This window comes from Leopardus geoffroyi, chromosome C3 (assembly GCF_018350155.1).
Source record: "Leopardus geoffroyi isolate Oge1 chromosome C3, O.geoffroyi_Oge1_pat1.0, whole genome shotgun sequence".
Lineage (NCBI taxonomy): Eukaryota > Metazoa > Chordata > Mammalia > Carnivora > Felidae > Leopardus > Leopardus geoffroyi.
In genome coordinates, this window is record NC_059338.1 from 143,712,403 (window position 1) to 143,737,939 (window position 25,537).

A 25,537-nucleotide genomic window follows, 5' to 3' on the forward strand; every position below is an offset into this window, starting at 1 on the left:
TATTTTTGAGAGAGAGACAGAGAGCCCATGTGTGCACATGTGCAGGGGAGGGGCAGAGAGAGAGGGAGACGGGGGATCCGAAGCAGGCTCCCCGCCATCAGCACGGAGCCCTGCACGGGGCTCAAACCCACGAATCAGGAGATGATGACCTGAAGCTGAAGTCAGATGCTTAACCGTCTGAGCCACCAAGATGCCCCAGGGAAGATTTATTTTTATCCCAGTTACTTTTACAAAGGAATTGCTTTAAAATATCGATGACATGGTTGTTTCCCCTCTATTTTGTTTTAATTAGTAAAAAAAAAAAAAAAAAAAAAAGGAAAATGGGCTTTTTTGACTAAACGATTTAGGAGGAGGTAGTGGAAAAATCATGTGTGACTGGTTTTTCTGCAGTAAATCCACAAAAGAACTACCGTGGAACTGACATGCAAGTGATTGTAATTATATACTCATAGCCTCCTAAAGTAGAATGTGAAGTAAATGCCATTTATGCCAGGAGACTTATGGGACTATAAAAATAGGGCTTAGTGGCCCCCAAACAGCAAAATACGTTAATCTAAGAATAGTTTCAGGGCACCTGGGTGGTTTAGTCAGTTGAGCGCCCGACTGTTTTGGTTCTAGTTATGATCTCATGGTTGTGGGATCGAGCCCTGCATCAGGCTCTTTGCTGAGAGCACTGAGTCTGCTTGGGATTCTCTGTCCCTCTCTCACTGTCCCTCTGCCGTGCACACTCTCTCTCACAAAACAAATAAAAATAACGGTTTCAAGGCCAGTTTATGTTGGGAGGAAGAAGAGTTGAGGTATAAGGGATTATTTAGTATAATTTACTTGTCTGTTTTCTGTGATACATAAGTTCATCTGTTGTTTTTTTTTAAGTTTTCATTATGCCATTTAAAAGAATGTCAGGGTTTTGTGTAAAGAATGCCAGTTTTATTTAAGCGACCAATTTAGATTACCGTTGTTCTTGTATTAAATGTCGTGTTTAGACACCTCATGCATAGTCAGGCTATATAGCTCCCTCAGAGAAAGTTAAACCTAGAAATTCGATTGATTTCTGATTCTTCTTGCTTTTGCTGCAAACTGCATTGTCAGATTCCAGAGCGTTTCTGAAAAGCTGCACATGGAATGCCAGGCAGAAATGGTGACCCCGCTGGTGACGAACCCTGGACACGTGTGCATCACGGACACAAACCTGTATTTCCAGCCTCTCAACGGCCACCCGGTGAGGAAGGACACAGGGTCAGCGGGACAGCTGTGTTAGCACCAGACTACTCATCCTCCCTGTGAGCCTGACCTCGCGGTTACAGTGTCCCCCTGTCCGGGCGAGGATCAGAATCCGCCCCCTCCCCTCCAGCAGCTGCGTGTTTAGCAGGCCTCCCTGTGTCATCTCGAGGCCTGCTCATCCAGATCTGAGCTTTTCTGATGTCTTTTCCGTAATTTGGGGATCACTTGTTCTCAGTGCAGTGAAAAGAAACCCTGCCCCTCCCACTTTTAGTGAAGAGTCAGTGGAGGTTTGTTACAGCTTTCTACTCGGAAGCACTTCGAGAAACGGATGTTTTCTGTACATCTGTTTATGCGTTTGTATATGCGGTATATTTTGTTTTTCTTTAATTAGGAACAAACTCAGTGGGTCTCCATACGCAAAGGAGCGAATGAAGTGGCCCTCTGCCAGCTAGTGCGGGGTGTGTGTGCGGATGCTGGAATGGGGCAGCTGTAGTGCTTCTGCTCTGGAAACAGGCTCCTCTTTCACAATGGCTTTAGGCTTACTGGGCCAGAAAGTGAACTTGAACTCAGATTTTCACACTAAAAGTTTGTAAAGATTTGTAGCTTTCTCTGGATCTCACCCCTTTTTGGCCTGGTTCATTAGAAGAACAGAAATCCTAATACACCATGATAAGGCAGTCGGACCATTTGGTGCGACTTTCAGCTTAAAGAACGTGTTCCCTGTCGTAGGATGCTGCATCCTGGAAATTCTCCAGGCTGGTCACTCAGTCACTATGTCACTAAAACATCTAATACTTTTGTGTGAAAAGTGGTGCTATGACAATTTTGTCCACCAGGTGGCGGGGCACCCTCACCGAGCCCTGCAGTAGACCCTACGCATTGCTGATGGGCGTTCTCTCCTGGTGTAATACTTGGCTTGGCCGCTACTGTTACTGTGGCTTGGGTCCAAAACTTGTAGGAAAATATCTGAATATGTGCCATAGCTTGAGAATCCACAGTATGAGCATACATCCCCTCCCAAATCTCTGGGCTAGGATCCTTGACCAGTCTTCAGGCAGTTTCCACAGTTGCGCATCCTGGCCTCTGCAGGCTCCTCTTCCCTCTCATTCGGGAAAAGCACGGATGTGTCACCTTTTAGCCAATCTCCGTGGCTTTTTTTTTTTTTTAAGTTTATTTATTGATTTTGAGAGGGAGGGGGAGGGAGAGGGAGAGAGAGTGGGGGAGGGGCACAGAGACAAGGAGGGAGAGAATCCCAAGCAGGCTCTGCCCTGTCAGCATGGAGCCGGATGTGGGACTCAGTCCCATGACCTGTGAGACCATGACCTGAGCTGAAACCCAGAACGGAACCCAGGGTTGGAGGCTTAACTGACTGAGCCACCCAGGGACCCCTCAGTGCCTTTTCTAACCTTGCTCTCCCCTTATAGTGTTTTAAGCCTTTAGAGAAGCAAGAAAATATTCTTCCTCATAAAGAACAAAAGTTTTAGAGGACCTGCTTAATAGTGTAGTTGTTTATGAGCCTTAACACAATGTAGTTTTTACAGAAATAAAGATGATTACAGAAATAAAAAAAGATGTACTGTGTCAGTTGTAAGCAAACCATTGACCTATAAAAAGCAAAATTCCTGAGAAGTTACCTGTACCAGGACGTTAATATTCCTTGTCACTCAGCAGCAGCCTGGCAGTATCCTGAGCGATAGATTAGCACATTTATCATATTTTGGGTACTGAGTGAAGGTAACAGAACTTGTCCAAGGTCACAAAGTTCGTGAAAAAGGGCAGACCAGGGGCACCTGGGTGGCTCAGTTGGTTGGACATCGGACTTCGGCTCAGGTCACGATCTCACAGCTCGTGAGTTCGAGCCCCACATCCAGCTCTGTGCTGACAGCTCAGAGCCTGGAGCCTGCTTCGGATTCTGTGCCTCCCACTCTCTCTGTCTCTGCCCTGCTCGTGCTCTGTCTCTCCTTCAAAATTAAATCAACATTTTAAAAACAAATAAAAACAAAAAAAAAAAGGAAAAGAAAAAGGGCAGAGCAGCATGTAAAACCAGAAGTGGAGAGAGTGCGTCTGTGTGCCCGTGGGGGAGATGGGCAGAGAGAGAAGGTGAGAGAGCACCCCAAGCCGGCTCCACACTGTCGGCAACAGAGCCCGAAGTGGGGCTCCATCCCACGAACTGTGAGACAATGACCTGAGCTGAAACCAGGATGCTCAACTGACTGAGCCCCCCAGGCGCCCCATAAAATCTCCCTTTCCAGTTGTTCACATGTAACGCTTTGGAAAAGCAAGATTTGGCCCTTTTTTCACCTTTCTGATACTAAAGGACAGCTTCTAATTGTGTCAGAGTGTTGATGTCTGAAGCTGCCTTTCTACTTTTAAAGAAACCCGTGGTGCAGATAACACTCCAGGATGTCCGCCGCATTTACAAGAGGAGACATGGCCTCATGCCTTTGGTGAGTTCGTGTGGAGTGTCCCTTCTGGGTGGAGGACTGTCATGTCTTCAGGTTAGCCACTGGTTTCTCCACTTGTACACACCCAGGGCGTGATTGAAAAGTGCAGGTATATTGTCATAAGCACATCGACTCTGAGCCTTTCTTTCAGATGAGCTGTGTGCGTGCGCGCGCACACACACACACACGTCACTAAATCAAATTTATATGTGGAGATTATAAATAAATGAGACCTACAGATAAAAAACAGAAATGTTTCATTGAAAGGCTTTTGTACTTACGTAGCTTGTTTTGAGATTGCAGGGTAAATACAACGCTATTTACTTTACTGTTTTCTTTCTGAATTTATAGGGCTTGGAAGTGTTTTGCACCGAAGATGACCTCTGTTCTGACATCTACCTGAAGTTCTATGAACCTCAAGACAGAGATGACCTCTATTTTTATATTGCCACGTATCTAGGTTTGGTGCTCACCCTTCATTGTATCTATTCCTTCTATTCTGTTCATCTTCTAGTCGAACTCCTAAGTGCCTGGGGTAGGAAGTAAGAAGCTTGCTATTTGTAGAATCCCCTTTCCGGGTCTTCTTGGTTCTCCTCCTCAGGGACTGTGGCTGGCACAATGGCCTTCTGAAAACCAAGGGAGATACAAGTGAAACTTGGTAATAGCTCATGCCAATTGCGTATTTTAAAAACTCTTGATAAATACAATTAAATGTTTTTTACGTTTTAACAACTCCCACGTTGAATGAATTACAAAGAATCCATCTAATTGTTTCTATGTTCATTCATGTCTTATATTGGTTTATGAAAACCAAGACTCGGTTTCTTAATATGAGGCCGTGAGTTACCCAGTCATGTGTCTGTGAGCGTTAGCTGTGGTCTTAATCGCAGAGCTGAAGAACAGCACCAAAGGTGCACATGAGCCTTTTGTACTCAGTACAATACTATGGGACTTGATTTGCTTTTTTAATTTTATTTAAAAAAAAAATTTTTTTAACGTTTATTTATTATTGAGAGACAGACACAGAGCGTGCGTGGGAAGGGGTAGAGAGAGAGAGAAGGAGACACAGAATCTGAAGCAGGCTCCAGGCTCCGAGCTGTCCCCACAGAGCCTGATGTAGGACTCAAACCCACAAACCATGAAATCATGACCTGAGCCGAAGTCGGATGCTTAGCCGACTTGATTTGCTTTTAATTAATATTTCCTCAGTCTTCCATAAAAATGTGAATTTTCCTACCTTTGTTAGAAAGAACACCTATATTTTTCTTTTTAGGCATAAACGATATGAAGTTGTATATGGTTCAGTTGAGTTATTCTTGTTTACAGAGTTGTCTTAAACCATAAAAACTACAATGGGTTGATTTTCAAAAATAGATGTTGGGCTTTTATGAATGCCATCTTAATTTTGTTTGCTGCTTTTACTCCCTTGGAAATGGAATTTTCCCTCAAAGAAGAATCGTTTATTTTCAATAAGAAATATATTTTATTTTCTAGTAGGTTTAGAGTTCATTTTTTTTCTTCTCACATTAAGCTCTTACGTTTAATTTAATGCCTAAGTATAGCTCTGATATGAGTTGACTGTTATTTCTTGCCTCCTGATTAATTTTTTTTTTCATTTTATTTCTCTAACTGTATAACAAGATTACAACAAAAAACTCAACTTTCATGGTGAGTCCTCAAATCTCAAGTCAAGGAACTTGCCATGACCTAAAAACCTGTCTTCTGTAAATCTTCCTTATTCTCTCTGGTATTATTCCTCAGGTTGGTCAGACTTTCTCTGAGGTGTTCTGAGTGTGGGAAATGAGAAGAAGAAGCATTATGATTTTTTTAACGCCCTTCCTCTTAGCTGGTCGGAGAAGCAACGTGGTAAAAGTAAATAATAAATATTGAACCAGCAGATGAGTTAGATAAGTGGCTTGGTGCGGCCAGGAACAGGTCGACAGCAGAATTTTCTCAACAAGAGAGCAGTCAGTCACTTTATGCTCTCTGAGAGGAAAGCTATCCTTGGTGCCACATACTGATTCCTTGTTTCCTGAGGTGTTCTGGGCGGCGGAGGGGGTGGCCCTTCTGGCTCTTCTCATTTGAGAAGTTGGGTTTTCCTGCCAGAGACCTTTTTCTCCTTCAGCCTTGCTCCTCACCCGCATACATAACGCACAGGCATTAGCAAACCAGCTGTCGTACACCTCTTCCTAATCTAAAAGAAGACTGAAAGATTATTTTTGTTTTGATTGCATAAAAAAATGGAGGAAATAAGCTTTTACAAACGGCCATGGCTTCTTTAGGGCGTTAAAACTCAAGCACTTTGTATATGTGGCAGACTATGTATAATATAGTAAGTATTATGCATTACCATGTAATTTACATATTTGCTCCATACCTTCATATTTGTTTTCTTTCATATATCTAATACATAAGTAGGTTTTATACCATATATGTGGTATATTCCCTCCTGGATCTTGGAGATATTCACACTTAACACAACGGCTGTTTGGTGAAAACCAGCCATAGCCTCCTTTTCGTTTTCTTTCTTTTTTTTTAATTTTTTTTTTTAATGTTTTTTTTTTTTTTTTTTTTTTTAACGTTTATTTATTTTTGAGACAGAGAGAGACAGAGCATGAACGGGGGAGGGTCAGAGAGAGAGGGAGACACAGAATCCGAAACAGGCTCCAGGCTCTGAGCTGTCCGCACAGAGCCTGACGCAGGGCTCGAACTCACAGACTGCAAGATCGTGACCTGAGCCGAAGCCGGCCGCTTAACCGACTGAACCACCCAGGCGCCCCTATGTTCATTTATTTTTGAGAGACAGGGAGCGTGAGCGGGGGAGGGGCTTAGAGAGAGGGAGGCACAGAATCCGAAGCAGTCCCCAGGCTCCGAGCCGTCAGCACAGAGCCCGACGCGGGGCTCGAACCCGCGAACCGTGAGATCATGACCTGAGCCGAGGTCCCACGCCCAACCGACGGAGCCCCCCGGGCGCCCCTCGTTTTCTTAAAATGTATTTTTCAAAAACGCGTTGAAGGGCCTCCGTTGAAAGCACCTAGCTTTTACACGCTCAGTAGCACGGAGCCAGCGCTCGCCCAGCTCGGTGGTGACCGCGGGCCCCGTCCTCCTCAGAGCACCACGTCGCGGAGCGCACGGCCGAAAGCTACACCCTGCAGTGGCAGCGCGGGCACCTGTCCAACTACCAGTACCTCCTGCACCTCAACAACCTGGCCGACCGCAGCTGCAACGACCTCTCTCAGTACCCGGTGTTTCCGTGGATAATAAACGATTACTGCAGCGCAGAACTGGGTAATTGCCGCCGCGCTGAGTTTGTAGAGGGAAGAATGAATTCTCACTGAGAATCGTGTTGTGATATGTAAGCACGTTAGAACTCATCTTGATTTTTTGTTTTTTGTTTTTTGTTTTTTTTTAGTGAAGGTTGCTAATGTCCATTCTGAGACACTGGATAAGTGTTCCATAAATTATATATGGGTTTCATAGGTGTTTTCTCCACTATCTCAGTTTTTTTTAGTCCTCACAAAAGCCCCGCCCTCCCCCCACCCCCCCCCCACCCCCGCCATACTTCCGGAAAGACCTGCCCAGAAAGTAGACAGACGATTTGAAGCCAGTTACCAGCATTACCTCTGATTACCACGTTAGAAATACTTACGTTTTTCACTTTGAAAATTTGTTCCAGGTTGTCATAGACTTTTAAAATTCACGCTCAAAAATGAGATTGCCAAAAGTAATAATTATTCATTCCAGAACATGTAGATAATACTGAGATATTTAAAGAAGGAAATAAAAACCATCAATAATTACATAAATGAGTGGCAACCATTTTAACTTTGTGTATTTATCTCTCAAATTACTTCTAACAAAAATGTGATTCTATTATAATTTTATTTTCTAGTATTTCTAAATAACGTACTGTGGGCAGTAAATTCTTTCTGACAGTTGACTGATTGAACCCTCACACTTGAAGGAAATAACAGATTTTCTAAGAATGAGAATTTATTTCTCTGCTAATATTCAGTCCCCAATTCTCAAATTGTGCTATAATAGAAAAATAAGAAAAATAAGGTTGACTATAATTCAAACTTAAACCATAAATCTTGTAGAATACTAGCTTTTAAAATGTGTTTATTTTTGTTGTTTTCCTTGGAATATAGGTGTTTTGTTGTTTTTTTTTTAGTTTGTAGTTCTTTTTTTTTTTTAAAAATCAATATTCAGGGCATTTTCAATTAGAGATGCTACTTTTTTTTTTTTTTTTTTAATGTTTATTGAGAAAGAGAGTCACATTCGTTGGCGCACATGGGGGAGGGGGAGGGGGAGAGGCAGGGGAATCCTAAGCAGGCTCCAGGCTCCAGCTGTCAGCACAGAGTCCAATATGGGACTCAAACTCATGAACCAGGAGAGAATGACCTGAGCTGAAGTCGGACGCTTAACCGACTGAGCCACCCAGGCGCCTCTAGAGATGCTACTCTTGAGTGACTGTTGCTAACTTAAAGCTCAGGCTGCAACAGTTACAGCTGCATAAGTAACTATCAGAAACATTAGAATTCTAATGGGTCTGTCTCAAGTTTTTCAAAAACTATTTGTGGAAATAAATGTGTGCATGTGTATCTGTTGTGTGGGAAGTGAGGTTCTTAAGTATAAGCTTGTTTGCTTTATTTTAAATAATTCATTTTTTTTTTAATTTTTTTAACATTTATTTATTTTTGAGACAGAGAGAGACAGAGCATGAATGGGGGAGGGTCAGAGAGAGAGGGAGACACAGAATCTGAAACACGCTCCAGGCTCTGAGCTGTCAGCACAGAGCTTGATGCGGGGCTCGAACTCACAGACTGTGAGATCATGACCTGAGCTGAAGTCAGACGCTTAACCGACTGAGCCACCCAGGTGCCCCAAAATAATTCATTTTTAAAAATGTATTTATTTTTACAGATTTGTCCAATCCGGGAACATTCCGGGATCTCAGCAGGCCAGTAGGGGCTCTAAACAAGGAACGGCTGGAAAGACTTCTGGTATGTGGGTTCCGGGATACCCGGCTTCTAAACAACTCCACGAGCCATGGCCTCTGTGTCTATAGTAACGGAAACTCATTTCTCCAAGACTTAGATGAGGACTATGCCGAGTGACCAGAGGATCTACGTCATATTTCTTCTTACTATCCTCTCTGCCCGCTGCCTTCCCCCATGGGTTTTGCTGCTCACCCGCCATTTGCATCTTTGGCCTACAATTCAGGAAGTAGGAGTTTACTGATCACTAGTTGACTGATTTATTTTCATGAAGGTGCTCTGGTAAATTGCTCAAGAGATGCATAAAATCCATTCTATTCAATCCAGCCCAGCATTGTTCCCACTGAGCCAAGAAAAGCAAAATACTTATCACAGGAATACTGTGTGTGTGTGCAGTTTTATTTTCTATTCCTTTTTTTTTCCTTCCTTCTCTTCCTATTTAAGAGAGAAATTAGGGGATATAATGTATCCATGCCATGAGCTGAGGCTTTGACTACTTGGGTCAGTTGTTACTTTCGTGGCCAGCACTTAGCAGGATCTTCTTCCGTGTGTTGTAGAGCCGCTACCAGGAAATGCCAGAGCCAAAGTTCATGTACGGCAGTCACTACTCTTCTCCGGGCTACGTGCTGTTTTACCTTGTTAGGATCGGTAAGGTTCTTTACCCTCGCTCCCAAATGCGGTGCTATTTCACGTGGTGTCTTCGGTGACTCGGTGGTCTCACTTTACTCTGATCTCCCCTCTAGCACCAGAGTACATGCTGTGCCTGCAGAACGGAAGGTTTGATAATGCAGACAGAATGTTCAACAGGTTTGGCCTAATGCTTCCCTTACCGTGTTTTAAACCCTCTAGTTACAAACATGCAATGTGTTTGCTTCCAAAAACTGGATACCAAAATGTCAAGAGATGTAAAGAATCACTGATTGGTATATCTTTTCCATTCAGGCTTTTTCTAGTCGTGGGTGTGTGTGTGTGTGTGTGTGTAACTGTAAGAATTTCTTTTATTTCTTTTTTTTTTTTTTTTTTTTTAACGTTTATTTATTTTTGAGACAGAGAGAGAGCATGAATGGGGGAGGGTCAGAGAGAGAGAGACACAGAATCTGAGACAGTCTCCAGGCTCTGAGCTGTCAGCACAGAGCCCGACGCGGGGCTTGAACTCACGGACCGCGAGATCGTGACCTAAGCCGAGGTCGGCCGCTTAACCGACTGAGCCACCCAGGCGCCCCAAGAACTTCTTTTAAATACAGATTTTGTCCTGCCTGTTGCAGCCTCGTATTAGATATTTAAGTTTTCCATATTTCCATATTATTACATGTTCTTCAAAACAGTGATTTTTTTAAATTCCCATATCATATCCTGATGTGTGCCATAATTTAAGTATTTTAGCAGTTTTTCTATTGTTGGACATCTAGACAATTTCTGACATTTTGTTATTCTAAATAATACTATTGAATATAATTCCCTTTGAGCATTTAACTTTTTTATTGTAAAGGTAATATTTCCTTGCAAAAAAATCAGAAAATATGAAGAAGAAAATTAAGTTCACTTGGCCTCCCACCATGCTGAGATAATATTCATTGTTAATCTTTTCATCTGTGCCTCTCCGATCATTTTTTAAACTGTATGCTTGTTTATTTATAATTCCTTTTTGAAACGAGCTATTACAACGGCTGTGCTAGGTTTTCCGTGTCTAAGCACCGGCCGCTGTGTGTGCGGAGGCTCCCGGCAAGGACTTGGAGACACCCCATCTGGGTCTGTGTCCTTCCCCCGTGTCCCTCTCTGCATGAGCTCAGGGAGGTGTCTCTTCTGTAAAAGGGGATCCTCATACAAATGTTGAGAATTGTGAGTTAGAGAAGTGAGTCACTGCAGGTAAAGTGTAGACCAACACCTAGCTGCATAGACCCCGATGCGGTTGCTGTTTCACTCACCTGAGCGTTCAGATCAGTTGATTTTTTTTTTTTTTTTTTTTTTTTGTATTTAGTATTGCAGAAACTTGGAAAAACTGTTTGGATGGTGCCACAGACTTTAAAGAGGTAAGCGGTTATTAAAGCTAATGATTCACTGGGCTTGTGGTTTCCAACTGCTTGAAAAAATATTCGTTGCTCTTCCTTTCCTTTTTTTTTTTCTTTTTCTTCCCCTGACACTTTCAGTTGATTCCAGAATTCTATGGCGATGATGTCAGCTTTTTAGTTAATAGTCTGAAGTTGGATCTGGGCAAGAGACAAGGAGGGCAGATGGTGGATGACGTTGAACTTCCGCCCTGGGCACGGAGTGAGTACCACCATGCAAGTACTGAATTACAACAGTTCCTCACCCGGCAGTGCCATTTTAGTATTATTATGTATAGTTGCCTGGGTGGTTTTAAATGACGGTGTGATTTTCTATGTAAATGAGGCAATAGCAGTCCTATTCCAAATCAGAAATGGTCTGTGAGTCTAAGATGCAATAACATTGATAGGTATTTGAAAGACCTAAATGTTGTGAACATGACTTTTGCCACCCCCCGCTTCCCACCAAAATTTATATTTTATGTGATGGGGGCGAGGGGGGAAACCTCATTAAGAAATATGTACCTCTTGCCTCTCCTAGAAGCTTTATCCGCATACGGGCAGACAAGAAATGGGAGAAAACAAATGAAGACTGATGTTTTGATCAAGTCTAATCTAATAGGTCCCGAGGACTTTCTCCAGAAGAGCAAAGAGGCGTTGGAAAGCGGCTACGTGTCAGAACACCTTCATGAGTGGATCGATCTAATATTTGGCTACAAGCAAAAAGGCACCGATGCTGTCGGGGCCCATAATGGTACGTGATAGTCTCGGAAAGTTCCTATAGCCTTTGATAAAAGCGAAAGCAAACCCAAAATAAAAAATAAAATAAAAAAAGAAGAGGAAGAAAGAAAAACTGAGGCATTGGTGCGGCAGAAGCATCTGACACCCGCCTCTGGGATCAGAGACTGAGCCACAGAGGGGGAAGGACTTTTGCCTTAAGAACATCAACTTTACCATGATCCCGAGAAGTGTTTTCTATAGCCTTCCAGTTTTAGCATGTACTCTCCATCCCACCCAATAATCTCAAGTAAAACTCAGTCAGGATAGACTAGGAGAGCACCCTCCGTTCCTATGAAGGGCCCCAGAGTGTCTTATTAATTGAGCAGAAAGACAGACGCGGGCAGAATTCCACCTCCTCCTCAGCCTGGTTCTTACCGCCTCCAGGTTTCCGGGTCGCTCATGAGGGTGGCTGAGCTGAAAGTTTGGGGCAGTGCGGGGTGATTTGTGCTGCCCCGGGGCGGGGGGTGGGGGTGGGGGCCTGAAGTGCTGGTGGGGAAACACCCGGAGATAATAGACTGTCTGAGCTGCCGATGAGATTTCTGCTCTGTGAGAGATAATAGCCCAAGTTGATATTTATTGCCGTTGGATATTATTAGTCATTTTTGCAAAGTGACCGTCAATTTCTTTGAATAAAAATTTAAAGCTGTTGAGTTTAAAAAAAAAAAAACAGAACTCTGTACAGCGTGTATATTATCTAAACAGGACCTCTTTCAATACTGTTTTTCATCTCCTTTTTCAGTATTTCATCCGCTGACCTACGAAGGAGGTGTAGACTTGAACAGGTATTTGTATGTCTGTAAGGAGTTTCTACTTAAGTTACAAAATACCTCTTTATCGGGGCACCCGGGTGGCTGAGTCGGTTGAGCGCCTGACTTGATTTCGGCTCAGGTCATGATCCCAGGATCGTGGAAGGAAGCCCCGTGTTGGGTTCTGTGCTCAGCATGGAGCCTGCTTAAGGTTCTCAATCTCTCTCTCTTTCTCTCTTACCCCCCTTCCCTTTCTCCCCCACTTGTACTCTGTGTCTCTCTAAAATAAAAAAACAAGTACTTCTTTAAATGATTACTGCAGCTCTGTGAATAATACTAAGGTACGGAAATTTCACAATGAATAGTATCTTGCATTCACCACTAGGTACATTCCGGAGCCTCAGAAAATGATCGAACAACCTGTAATGAGGCTTCAGCAGTCCCGGCACATAGCTGTTGCTCAACAGCAGCTATGTGAGGGTTAACCTCTCGTGTTGACCCGCATCTTTTGACGTTTGTGCTTTCAAGAAACTAACTGGAACCTCGAGGTTCACTGCATTATTTGTGTTCTGTCCTAAAGCATCGAGGACCCTGACGAGAAAGTGGCCATGCTAACCCAAATCTTGGAATTTGGGCAGACGCCAAAACAGCTCTTTGTGACGCCCCATCCTCGACGGATCACCCCAAAGTGTAAAAGTTTCTCCCAGACCTGCGGTCATAATGCTCCTCTAGCGGATTCTCCAGGTACGTTTTGTAAAGGGAATAAACGCGAGCACCTTGTGTTGCTCTTTTCTGACGAAGATGTTCCGGAAGATTCTGAAGCGTAGCTGAAGTGGGAGCCGTCGCGTTCCCTGGAGGTGGGTGTGTTTGGCCATCTTACTGCAGTTCAGCTGAGAAACGACTCCGACAAGCCTGGTTTTGTCGCTGTTTTGTGTTTGACTACTGACTTCAGAGAAAGCCAAGTTACTTTTATTTTCTGGTAGTGTTATGTCACGTGAGACTTGGGAGTACTCTGTTAGCATTCTGCTTCTCCTTCTCCTCTGTGGTTTTCCACGCTGCCGTTCGGTCCTTAGCCGCTCACACGTCCGCGTGGACGCGTCCTGGCCCTGCCACTTCACCCGGCTCCTCCCGGCTCTGTCCCAGAAATGACTTCCTCCGTCCCGAGTTCTCCTCCTCCTTCCCCACACACAGGTCTTGAGTTCCAGGTGCTTTATTTTCTTTACTGAATTCTTTTTCCTTATTCAGTCATTTGACAGACATTTCCGGAGTCTCTCTTGTGTGCCAGGCATGTGCTACGGGCTCAAACTGAACGCGACCCTGCCTGTTCTCACATCTAGTGTTTGGAAAAGGAGGAAAGAATAATCCCCTTTATCCCGTTACCCATGTTGTACATGGCACGTAGGACAGCCTCAAACCCACCGGCTCCCAGAAGGAGTCTGACAGGACGTGGAACATGGGGAGCACAGTCACGTGATTTCTCCTCCTCCACGCTTGTGCGTCTGTTCCGGGCACACGCACAGCTTCGGGCTTGTGCACACACAGCTGAGTGCTCCCTCCGGCATGGAGGCGTGGCTCGCAGGGGCCCTTGAGCCAGGGCTGGCTGGGAGTTCTCTGAGAGGTCACGTCCCGCGGGGTTAAGTCATAGAGACCATAGGACTGTCTTGTGATGCCTCTTAAACCTGTGCCCTGTTTAGTCAGCAGGCTCATACCACTGTCTTGTGATGATTTGAAAGGGTAATTGTGCCAGCCGCTCATAAAACAGGAGGGATGGCCTCGCTGGTCCCGTCCAGGGGCACTTGTAGCTCTGATCGTATCTCTGCTCTTTCTCCCCCTCAAAACCAAAAGGACACCGCAGCGTTTTTCGGAAACAGGTTTTTGCAAGATTACTGACAAGGAAGTAGTTACTCAGTCTGTGTTTCCTGAGGTTCCTAAGCTAGGGGCGAGTGAAAACTTTGCAGACGCTGATAAGAGTCTAAAATGACTTCAGTACCGCGTAGGTACTTTTTAGTCTTTCCCCACAGGATTTTTATCTTACTTAGATTATACATTTTATCATTTTCCCTTGACCAACATGGAGCTGCCTAGCAGGTACATTTCAAAGCAGTTCTATTTCAGTGGGGCATTTTGTTTCCTTGGTCGTTTGATTTTAATAGAAAATATGGTGATGCTGGTATTTGTTGCCTGGGTTGCACGTTAGTAATTGAGTTGACTCACTTAGCAACAATTCAATGTAGTCTCTCCAGGTGAAGAGTCTTTTGAGGACCTGACCGAAGAAAGCAAAACACTGGCCTGGAATAACATCACCAAACTGCAGTTACACGAGCGATATAAAATCCACAAAGAGTAAGAGTGTCTCTGTGCCATCATGGCAGAGGTCGGGGTCTTGGCTTGGGGCCCCCGGTTTTACGTGGAGTCAAGGGGGTGAAAATTCTCTTTCAGTGCTGTCTTGATCGGTTTTTATCCCCCGAAATGTCTGTAGTGATCAGCCATCTGAGGTCAGTGTGGCAAGGGAAACAGTTTGGCACAAAATGAATTTATGTCAGCATCCCATGCCCTGGTCTTTCTAGAGCACAGGATGGGGTCTGCAGTCAGCAGGTAGATATGTGCCTCTCACGCTGGGGTGCACGGCCCCTCTCGGCTTTGATGGTGCGGAGCCATGGCAGAAGCACAGTGTATCCTCCCCGGGTGTTGAATTTTACTGATATCGTAGGGGAGAATGTGTCTTTGTAAAAAAATTACAACAAATGTGTGTATTGAGAGAGAGAAAGAGATTAAAGTGCTAAGTTCGACAGGAGTTTTCAAAATAACACCTATTCTTTAAAAAAATATGGGCCTGCTGTCACACCCAGAGGGGTTTCGGGCGTTCAGACTTCTGCCGTCAGGTCATTCACGCACTGTGCTGGAAAGGCTTCAGAAGCACTGACGTCCCCTCAACCATCCTGTCACAGATAAGAAAACGCCAGCTCAGGGGTGAGGCCCGTTGTCCTGTCCCATGGACACAGACGTCCCCTCCCACGTGCTGATGCCACATACACCACTGGTCATGGGTGGAACTGAATGTGCCACCTACTTGAGACCAGTGGCTTCCTATCAGAGCACAGCCTCCTGAAAAGAAAGCGTCCTGCCTTCCTCATTACAACAGAGGCTTTCCCTTGTCTCAACTTCTCCACGTGATGCACAGAAAGGGGCCTTATCATCCAAGGCAGTGAATACGCAAAGGGTCCTTTAGGAGGAAATGGCGGAACCAGACAAGGGTGTCATCGGTGAACAGATGCTAGGTAAATTCGACTCCGCCACGAAGCGAGCGAGCGAGCGAGTGTGAAGAAGAGAGGGGTTCGGTAATGTTGGGAGATGGTCCAGGAGAGTGGAACGGAAGGAGAAGCATCCCACTTTTCCAGCTGTCAGGACGGTGTGCGACTTGGAATGTGGCAGCCAGGGAAGCCGGGAGTGGGGATGATTTCTAGCCACGGGCATCGCCCAGACGAAACGAGAGGCTCCCCGGCGATGATCTGGCAGTGGCGGGTGTCAAGGGTGGGACGGATCCAGCAGACAGATGTGACGAGGGGAATCCCAGGAGCTTGGTGAGATGAAATCGGAGACTCGGAAGAGACTCGCGTCTGGCACACGGTCGATGGTGATTTATCAAAGTCTGTTTTTACACAGGGCGGTTACTGGAATCGCAGTGTCTGGCAACGGCTCATCCGTCTTCACCACGTCGCAAGGTATGTCTCCTGCCCGAAAGGTGGTTCGCCCGGAAGCGCGAGCGTCCAAGCTGCGGAAGTCTGTTAACTCTCGGTCAGGGGCTTGTACTTGAGTGTGCTGCCTCCCCAAAACGTGAATTTTGAGCAGCTGTGGCGTTTAGCACGCAGCTTCCTCGTAGTTTGCCAGAAACAATCACGGAAGTGCCTTTCTGTTGCTGACAAGGTTTCCCGAAACTTAAAGGGACAAGAAAGCGCTAGTTTCCCATCTGCTTGCTCGGTGGGGCCCTTTCTGCCTCGGGGCTGGCTGAGGTCCTGAGCCCCGGGGCCGGGCGGGGTGCCGCAGTGTCCAGCAGAGGGCGTCCCAGGGCGCGGAGCGTGAAGGGGCGCATTTGCCGCTAAGGTTTTCGTTCTTGTCCCCTGGTATATATTTCAGGGTGTTTGATGTCGATTTCAGCTGGAAACCCAGTTCATACACTGTTAATGTTCTTATGCGTTATCAAATTATGTCTTCGCTGTCCTGCTTGTGTTTTACAACTTGCTCTGACAGAGTGAGTAGCTGGCTGTTTTTTGAGGGTACTTCTTCTTTAGCGTTTTTCAGAGGAAATCCTATTTTTTGTCACTGGAGGTCAGCAATGGTGCTAACCAGACACCTCCAGATAAACGAGAGTTGCTACGCTCCGGTTCTGCAGTTGTGGTTTACTGTCTGTAGCACGTCGTTCCTTTCCCTTCCCAGTACAGTCTCAGGTTTCATGAAACAGAATTTTCCACAAAGTATAGAAAACGATTCTACTGTAGGGGCGCCCTGGTGGCCCAGTCGGTTGAGTGTCCGCCTCTTGATTTTGGCTCAGGTCATGACCCCGGGGTCGTGGGCTGGAGCCCCAAGTTGGCCTCCACACTGAGCATGGAGCCTACTTAATAGTCTGTCTGTCTCTCTCTCTCTCTCTCTTCCTCTGTCCCTCTCCCCCACTCACGCGCTCGCTCTAAAATAGAATAAAAATAAATTTAAAAACATAAAGTGATCGTACTGTAGACCAAAGGGAGTTAACATGCAGGACACGCACCAGGCCCTGTTGGGGTCACGGAGGTGTTGCTCCGGTAGAAGGAAGCCATCCGTGTTTTGCCAGGATCCTGCCCGCTGAATGTGCCAGCATTATAACACAAGACAAAATGCTTCAATCAGAGCCTGTGTTCTTAGCCGGATTTGTCTGACATGGTGTGTTAAATCCTTTAGTCCATTGTACTTGTATGACCTTGTAAAACCCTGAGTCTTAGGAGTGTCAAGGCTTTGCAACTCTGAGGCTTTTATTAAGCATTGTGTCGCTTCTTTGCGAATTTGACAAATAAAGGAGAAAGAGGTTTCTTTTAAGTCAGAAGCATTGGTTTTTTTCTGGTTTCTTTCTTCTGTTGATAAAACTTGTATTACTGATTTATACATATCGAGATCACCACCCCAAAGTGACCTTTCTTCCTCCCGTACGTGGTAGATGCGTTTCTTGACGTGAGCATTCGGCGGGGACCCATCACCTGTGAGCCTGGCTCTTACAGCCGCCTTTGACAGGATCACCCCCAGCACACGCAGGGAACCTTTGGTTTTGAGAACAGCATCCTTATCCCCCAGGCTGGCTTATGGCTTTCTATAGGATGCCCCAAATTAGTGAGCTTTCGTAGACCCTGGGGTGAATACTCAAAAATGCCCAATAGGAGGGGCATTCTTTAGAATCAGAAGCACTGTTGGAAAGTCTCAGAAGTAATTATGCCCCACAGGGTGAAGTTCAGGTAATGTGCTCACTCTTCTGGCTTTGTTTCCAAGCTAATCCTGGAGAATTTTCAGTTTTACGAAGTCTCGGGGCTCGTGTGTGTTGATGTTGCAAAAATTAGGTTGAGAGGTTACCTTTTACTGTACAGAAGAAATTGCCTAAAACTCATTCGGGCCTTTATATGTTTACAGATTAGGAAATGAGTTGTTACATGTTTCAAATATGGGGCGTTTGGAGCTCATTGTAAGTTTTGTGAATCTTGGTTTTTAAAGAAATTGTTTTGCTACACCTTTGTTAGGCAAGGACATTATAATCCCTACTTTATTATCCTTTAGAAAGTCGAGTGGTTCTTCCATAAACGCTAATTCAAGGGTATCACACTCTAACTGGGCTGTTTAAAAAGAAAAAAAAAAAAAAACAGATATTGGCAAGATTTTTGTTTTCATTAATTCAAAATTGCTGTTTTACTTCTCTTTAACTTTTAACTCCTGTCAGTGACTGGGCCAGCTCTGTGTTCAGTCATGCTGAAATGTCAGCAGTGTGCTGGGCCCCTACTGGTATGTTAATTTCCTCGTCCAGGGGTTACAGGTCGCCAGTGCTGTTGCCCAGATGGGCCGCAGATCAGCCCCCCACCTGCCACCCAGCTCTCCGTAAGAGTGTGCCACTGCCTGCTGGCCTCTGGCTGTTCTTTGTCCTCTGTAAGGGTCAGGAAATCTTTCTCACATGTCTGCCTTCTCGTTATTAAATTAGATTCCACCCTGAAGATGTTTTCTAAGGAATCCAAAATGCTACAAAGAAGTATATCATTTTCAAATATGGTGAGTTCATTTTACTTTTAAGTCAGCGTCACCATGGAAATTCACGTAGCACTTTGTTTTCAACACACGTATAATGGCATTTCATTTCTCCCCCAGACAATTGGGTTTATTCCTGTGTAGGTGTGCACAGAATGCCTGAGTTAGATTAGTTCTAAGTTCAATTTCAACTTTTTTCAGGGTACCTCTTTCTCATAATACCGTGTTTTCATTTGTAGCCTAGAAAACTTGAAGTACTACTCAGTAGAATTCTCTACTTAATAAATCTGTGCTTTTCTGGAACTGTTACTGTAGTTTATAAATAACTTGTGTTTCTGAGTTGATAGGACACCTAATACTAGAAAACCAGTTCTTCCAAAAAAGACACACTTTATTATTCATGTAAACCATCCGAAAGGTTTTGAAATTCCCTAAAGAATTTTTGAAGTCCTCCCTACGCATGGGAAGTGTATGATCCAGAGAGGATTCTTGAGGGTAAATAAAGCCCCCACCTCTGCCCACCCCACGATTCACCTGTGTTAGGAGTTTCTTTAGCCCAGGGCCACGAGAGCCATCCAGAGCCCCTAAAAACCCTCAGGCTAGACCCGTGCGCACTGCACACACTTTGACCTCCTTTCTTACATTTGGGAGGAAACTAAGCCTCTGGAATTGGCCGGTTGAAAAAAAAAAAAAACTCCCTGAATATGAGGAAGGCCAAAATAAGCAGAATGTGAGCATTAATTTGGCAGGGGAGGGCTCCCAAGATAGTTTCACCATGTTCGGGATCTGCTGATTATCGTAAACCATTAATGTCAAACCATTTGTATTTCAGGCTTTATCATCTTGTTTGCTTTTGCCAGGAGACGCCACGGTCATCAGTTCTTCGTGGGACAACAATGTGTATGTATCTGCGCGGGCCGCTCGTGTAATCCCTCTCGTGGCCCCGCTGTCTTTGCGGACGAAAGGCAGGAAGGGCCAGGTCTTCCGCTGGGGAGACACTGTGCTATTGTCACATGCTACATTAGGGTAGCGCTGATGGCTTTGACTCCGCATTTGAATCTAATAAGTTCTCCAACTGGACTCTGTTTTCCTCTGTGTGTTAAATGGAGGTGAAAACACAGATGAGCCAGACCTGGAGATTTCTAGCTTTAAATTCAGATTTTGAGTATTTTGGCCTGATAACAGGAGAACAAGTAAATTTGTAATTCTAGTGGGTCTGAGTAAGTAGGGAACTAAAACGATATATTCCTTGAATATGTGTTTAAGGGTCTTAAAATTAAGCTGGAATGCTTTTTAATAGTTCTCATTATCTTGTCTGTTAGCTATTTTTATTCTATAGCATTTGGAAGACGCCAGGACACGTTAATGGGACACGACGATGCCGTTAGTAAGATCTGTTGGCATGACAACCGGCTGTATTCCGCATCGTGGGACTCCACAGTGAAGGTCTGCATAGAATTTCTAGCTTAAAATGTTAGGATAATACAAGTATTATAAACCATTCTGCTGTCTGTTCATGTGTTCAGTCACTTCACTATTTTTCACAAAGTGTATAAGTGATACATAAAGATCCTGAATGTTAATGCCTGTGTTTTTTTTTTTTAAGATTTATGTTTGAGGGAGAGAGAGAGCAAGCATGAGCAGGGGATGGGTAGAGACAGGGGAGACTGAGGATCCAAAGAGGGCTTTGCACTGCTAGCAGAGAGCCCAACGCGGGGCTCGAACTCAGCGAACTGTGAGATCATGACCTGCGCCAAAGTCGGAAGCTGGATTGATTGAGCCACCCAGGCGCCCCTGCCTGTGTTTGTTTAATGTGTGCACCTCTTAATAGGAAGTCTTCATGACTTCTGTACTGTGCGCTCAACCAGGGGGTTAAATGAGGTGGAACAGTTGGACCCCTGAATCACACAGGTTTGAACTGCTCAGGTCCACTTATACGTGGATTTTTGTTGGTAAATTCATACATTACTGTAAATCTATTTTATGATTTTCTTACCATTTTATGTTCTGTAGCTGATTGTAAGATTACAGTCTATAATACATATAAGATGCAGACTAGGTTAGTCAGCTGTTTATGTTGCCAGTAAGACTTCCGGTCAACAGTAGGCAATCAGTACAGTAGTTAAGTTTGGGGAGAGTCAAAGTTAGAAGTAGATTTTCAAGTGCGTGGGGGGGGGGGGGGGTGGTCAGAGCCCTAACCCCTGCATTGTTCAAGGGCCAACTGTATGCAGTAGGAGTCCTCTTATCTCACAGTTTGAACTAGCAGTTAATCAAAAAACATCAAGCTGAAGTGGGGAATCATGAAAAGAGAATGCATTCGACTTAAAGTTAGAACATACAAACGCACACGCCTTCACCATTCTGTCGATGTGGGGCATCCTTGGCCTTCGCTTTGGAATCCTGCCCAACTGTCTTGCAGAGACCACACCAGCGTTCACCATCCTCAGTTTCCAATTTGCATTTATGTAAAAAGCAAGCAGGAACCTAAAACTATTAGAATTCCTTCCGGAGTTTTTCAGGATTTCCCCCCATTCTTATAGACAAATTTTCTTGCCCGCGCCGCATTTTGGCAATTTTTTCCGGTGACTTGCCTTTTTGGGTCTTCTCGAAACATCACCGGATGCCATAGCGCTTCTGCAGTCAGGTTTCTGTAGTTCACACGAAGACCACGACGACGACGACAGCAGGTGCAAAGGACAGAAACAGACACAGGTGCAGTCGACACCGGGCAAGCGCCTGTGGCAGGAACAGAAGCGTGGGCAGTGCAGGGAGGGAGCCAGAAGCACTTAGTCACAGCTGTGTCTTGTTGGCAAATAGGTTAAATGGGAGTTGGTTGGTCAAGGGCACTTTTCTTGGATGTGTTAGAAATGCTTTCGCTCTGAATGTTTGCAAATCCCTCCCGTGATACGTTCTACCCTAGGTGTGGTCCGGGGTTCCTGCAGAAACGACATGCCCCAAAAGACACCGGTTTGACATGCTGGCCGAGCTGGAACACGACGTCAGTGTGAGTACCAGCAACGACACGCCTGAGTCCGAGGGAGGGTGGGCTGTTCTTGGTCTTACCTGTGTTTTCATTTTTTTTTGCTTCATTTTATTTCGCTTGTGGGAGGAGAGCACGGGCTCTCCGTTCTTTTCTTTGACTCGACTCTGGGTTTCCAAGTCTGCTTTGCCTTTTTTTCTCCGATTTGCTGTTTCTCTGGGAATCAGCTACTGTCCAATCCAATTTCTGAACATGACAATGACTATTTAGATCCCCTCGAACTATTTGGGGCAAGAAAGTATGCCCCATCGTCTCTCATGTTTTCCAGCACATTAGTAGAAGGGACTATCTAGCGTGACACCCTCCAACAGCCAAGAACGTAAACCTGGTGTTGGGTGGCCCGGGTTCACATGACCTGGGGCAGAACCAGAGCTCGCGCTTGGTTCCCCTCGCTCGTTCCACAACCAGTGGGTCACACAGCTGCTCCTCCCACTGGAGCTCACGGTACTGTCTTTTCTCCGAGATGGTGACCTGAAACCTGATTTGCGTGGTCGACAGACGAGCTGAGGTTCAGAAATATTTACGGAGTATGTAATTCCAGGCGGGCACGTAAATATAACCCGAAATCCCCATTTTTCCGAAATCCCTCAAATAACATGGATCACCTGTGCCTCAGTTTGGTACCTCGTTACAATTTTTAATTCACAGAGTTATTCAGAAACTGTCGACTTTAGGCTATAAAAAAGAATTTCTTTTAACACTTTTTGAGACAGAGAGTGAGTGGAAAAAGGACAGAGAGAGAGCGAGTTACAGATTCCAAAGCAGGCTCCAGGCCCTGAGCTGTTAGCACAGAGCCCGACAAGGGGCTCGAACTCTCGAACCACGAGATCATGACCTGAGCCGAAGTCGGCCGCTGGACCGACTGAGCCACCCGGGCACCCCAATTTTAGGCTCTTTTAAAACTGCATTCCATTTACGTTGGCAATATTTCATTTTGTTCACTAGCATATGAAGAATTTCATTTTCAGTAACTGCGTAGGTGATGTTGCAACACGTCTGCATTAGCCACATCAGTACACTGTCCGTTAGAGCTTAACCTTCATCACGTGCACATAGTCGAGTCAGCCTAGGGAAACCGCGATGACCGTAATTCTAAATGGATTACGTTATGTGTTTCCTTCCTCAGGTAGATACAATTAGCCTCAATGCCGCAGGTACGATGTTGGTCTCAGGCACCAGAGAAGGCACAGTGAGTATCTGGGACCTCACCACGGCCACCATACTGCACCAGATCCCGTGCCATTCGGGGACCATACGTGATGCTGCTTTTAGCCCAGGTAGTTTTATCCTTTTTAATACAGAGGATACTGGGGGAATCAGAATTATTATCTTCAAATCATAAGAATGTAAAAAGAAAAACAGGCTGCCGATAGAAGTAGTTTCGCCTGTATCCAAGGCTGCTTCGTGGCAGAATACTGGCTACTTGGGCCATTTGTACCTCCAGGAGAGCTACGGCGGACGCTGCTCTCAATTCGCCAGCTCACCAGAGGAACTGATTTATAGTGCGCGGGTGGACTCACCCCAAAGGGTCATCGGCCCAGTGTCTTAGAAACAACCATTTCCAGGAGAGGAGAGTCCTTGGTTAAGTAGCTCAGGGAAAATGCAAGCGAACACTATGCCAGAGATGAAACGTCAGAACGATCTAGAACACACTTCTGAAGCTGTAATGGTCTCTCGCGTTACAGACAGTCGCCACGTCCTCAGCACAGGTGCAGATGGCTGTCTAAACGTCATAGATGTGCAGACGGGAATGCTCATCTCCTCTATGACTTCAGACGAGCCCCAGAGGTACGTTCTCTTGCGTTACTAGCGGGCGAAGACGTTTACGGACAAGCTCGTGATCGTGACATTTGGGCTTGCTTTGGCCGGCATGGATAGGGCCCTTCCTTCATGATAAATGACCAAATGACTATTTCTAAATCATTGTTGCAGGTGCTTCATCTGGGATGGAAATTCTGTTTTGTCTGGAAGTCAGTCTGGTGAACTGCTTGTTTGGGACCTCCTCGGAGGAAAGCTCAGTGAGAGAATACAGGGCCACGCAGGTAAGCGGTTATGCAGTTGACTTGACCTTTCTTCCTAAAATGCTGAACTCCAACCTGCTTTTCCCATCAGGAAACCTACCTTTCCCAGGCAGAAAACACCCCACTGCCCTCCACGTTGTAAACGTTCCCCACGAGCATCTTCGTTGGCCAAGTGACCCTTCGGGACTGAGATTTATGTTGACTGACTCCAAAAAGGAAGTTTTTGCATTAACTCCCACTTGGAGAATTAAAAACCATAGTAAAAGCTGCAACTTTTTTAAGTACACGCACAAAGTTTTTTAAAAACCCAAAACAGCACAAAAGTCATTAATTTCAGTAAAAATGATCTTCCTCCCACCACTGACCCCCTTCCTCCCTGTTCTCCTTTGAGGACTTTCTTCCAGTTTGCGTCCTGGGTGTGGGTGCACTCACTGTTGAGACGATGGATGTGTTGTACGTGTATGAAATATTCTGCCCTTTTATTCCCACCCAGTATCCTCTGGAGACTCACTGTATGTGCTTCTATTTGCACGGTTGCCTCCTCATCTCGAAGATTTATGGTCTTTAATTCTTCTAGTTTCTAAGGTTATAAGTATCTACTTTTCCACTGTGACCAGGAACTTCCCCCTGACATCCTCTTCCCTCTGTCCTTTGGTGACATGGTTATTTCTTCACGTTCTAAAGTGACCTGTGTAGGTCATTCTCAGTTTACCAGCTTTAAATAACCTTTGACTCTGTCCAGTAAATGGACTTCGCAGCCTTACACCAATTCCTTACCTCTTCCTCTCGTCTGTCTCCTGTTATCGTAGGTGTATATACTTGCATTCTGGTGTTCCCCCTAATCCTCCGTTATTTCAGCTTTACACGTGAGCGGTTTCTCATTCCTCACACGTTCCTTGTGCCAAGCAGTTATTTTTCATTGACACACCGATCATAGGATGAGAGTGCTTAACAGCGGATCTCGGGGCCCCCTGGTCAACTTGCCACCTAACCACACGGTGTCTTTCCCTTAGGTGCTGTGACGTGTATATGGATGAATGAACAGTGTAGCAGTATCATCACAGGAGGGGAAGACAGACAAATAATGTTCTGGAAATTGCAGTATTAAGTGCCTTTTCCCCTCTTGAATGTTAAGTTGAACTCTATTTAATGTATTTTTAAACCAAACTTTGAAATCAACTGGTGAATGTGCAATGATGGTATTCGAAGTTTTACCACACGAGGTATTTGTGGTTTTCAACTTCCAAAATCATGGTGACTTCATTGAAAGCCATTGGTCGCCACCCTCTAAGGCGGACAAAACGTGGTGGTGGTAGGGAGAAAACATTACATCTGTGAGGCAGGTGTTCGTCCCGGGGTGCTGATGGTCAGATGGCAGGTTTGAGTGGCAAAGAAAAGTAGCTAAGAGATACAAAACGGAGTTGGGAAAACTTTCAAAAACGCTGAGCAGCTCAGAATTTTCCAAGAAAACGTGCAGTATTCTCTGCTACTTCTGAGTCACGCTGTTTTGTCTTCCTTACCTACGAAATTGCTGCCCATTGGGTCCTTGGGTATGTGTTTTCATGGAGTGGTTTACTTTGTATAACCTACTGTTCTCAGATTCTAAGAACCTGGGGAAGGATCAGCAATTCTTGTAACAGTAAGTTTACTGTGTATAGGACGGTTTATTTCATTATAGCTATTAAATGCTCATCTTTTCTACATTAAAAATATTTTTCTGTAATGAAAGCTGTTTTCATTTTCTTAAGTGATTACCAAGGCTAGTGCCCTTTACGAACTTCAAGTATTGGTCCTTCTAGAAAACCATACTTAGTGATGAGAATGTCCTTCTTATGTTTTTGGAACTGTCTTCAGATAGTCCAAATCCAGAGAACAAAACAAGGTAAAGTAAACGGGGAAATGTTTGGTTTGCTTTTCTAAATCTCAAGGTAAGATGTTAAACAGTACTGATTTGCCTTTATGTTAAAACTCTTCTATGATCTTTAAAA

General features: G+C 44.9%; 1 protein-coding gene across 1 annotated transcript in view; it reads left to right on the top strand.

Annotated features, from left to right (window-relative positions):
* Positions 1–25,277, top strand: part of NSMAF (neutral sphingomyelinase activation associated factor) — a 62,449-nt gene extending 37,172 nt beyond the window's left edge. The window contains exons 10-31 of the mRNA XM_045455166.1: positions 1,090–1,219; positions 3,597–3,668; positions 4,017–4,125; positions 6,777–6,953; positions 8,592–8,671; positions 9,223–9,313; positions 9,409–9,472; positions 10,644–10,695; positions 10,813–10,933; positions 11,333–11,464; positions 12,230–12,272; positions 12,817–12,980; positions 14,471–14,579; positions 15,900–15,958; positions 18,445–18,512; positions 19,321–19,388; positions 19,811–19,934; positions 21,409–21,492; positions 22,655–22,805; positions 23,214–23,316; positions 23,461–23,570; positions 24,563–25,277. Of these exons, the coding sequence (XP_045311122.1) occupies positions 1,090–1,219; positions 3,597–3,668; positions 4,017–4,125; positions 6,777–6,953; positions 8,592–8,671; positions 9,223–9,313; positions 9,409–9,472; positions 10,644–10,695; positions 10,813–10,933; positions 11,333–11,464; positions 12,230–12,272; positions 12,817–12,980; positions 14,471–14,579; positions 15,900–15,958; positions 18,445–18,512; positions 19,321–19,388; positions 19,811–19,934; positions 21,409–21,492; positions 22,655–22,805; positions 23,214–23,316; positions 23,461–23,570; positions 24,563–24,657 (2,206 nt within the window). The 3' untranslated portion in view covers positions 24,658–25,277. The remainder of the gene's footprint in view (positions 1–1,089; positions 1,220–3,596; positions 3,669–4,016; positions 4,126–6,776; positions 6,954–8,591; positions 8,672–9,222; positions 9,314–9,408; positions 9,473–10,643; positions 10,696–10,812; positions 10,934–11,332; positions 11,465–12,229; positions 12,273–12,816; positions 12,981–14,470; positions 14,580–15,899; positions 15,959–18,444; positions 18,513–19,320; positions 19,389–19,810; positions 19,935–21,408; positions 21,493–22,654; positions 22,806–23,213; positions 23,317–23,460; positions 23,571–24,562) is intronic.
* Positions 25,278–25,537: the final 260 nt, after the last annotated feature.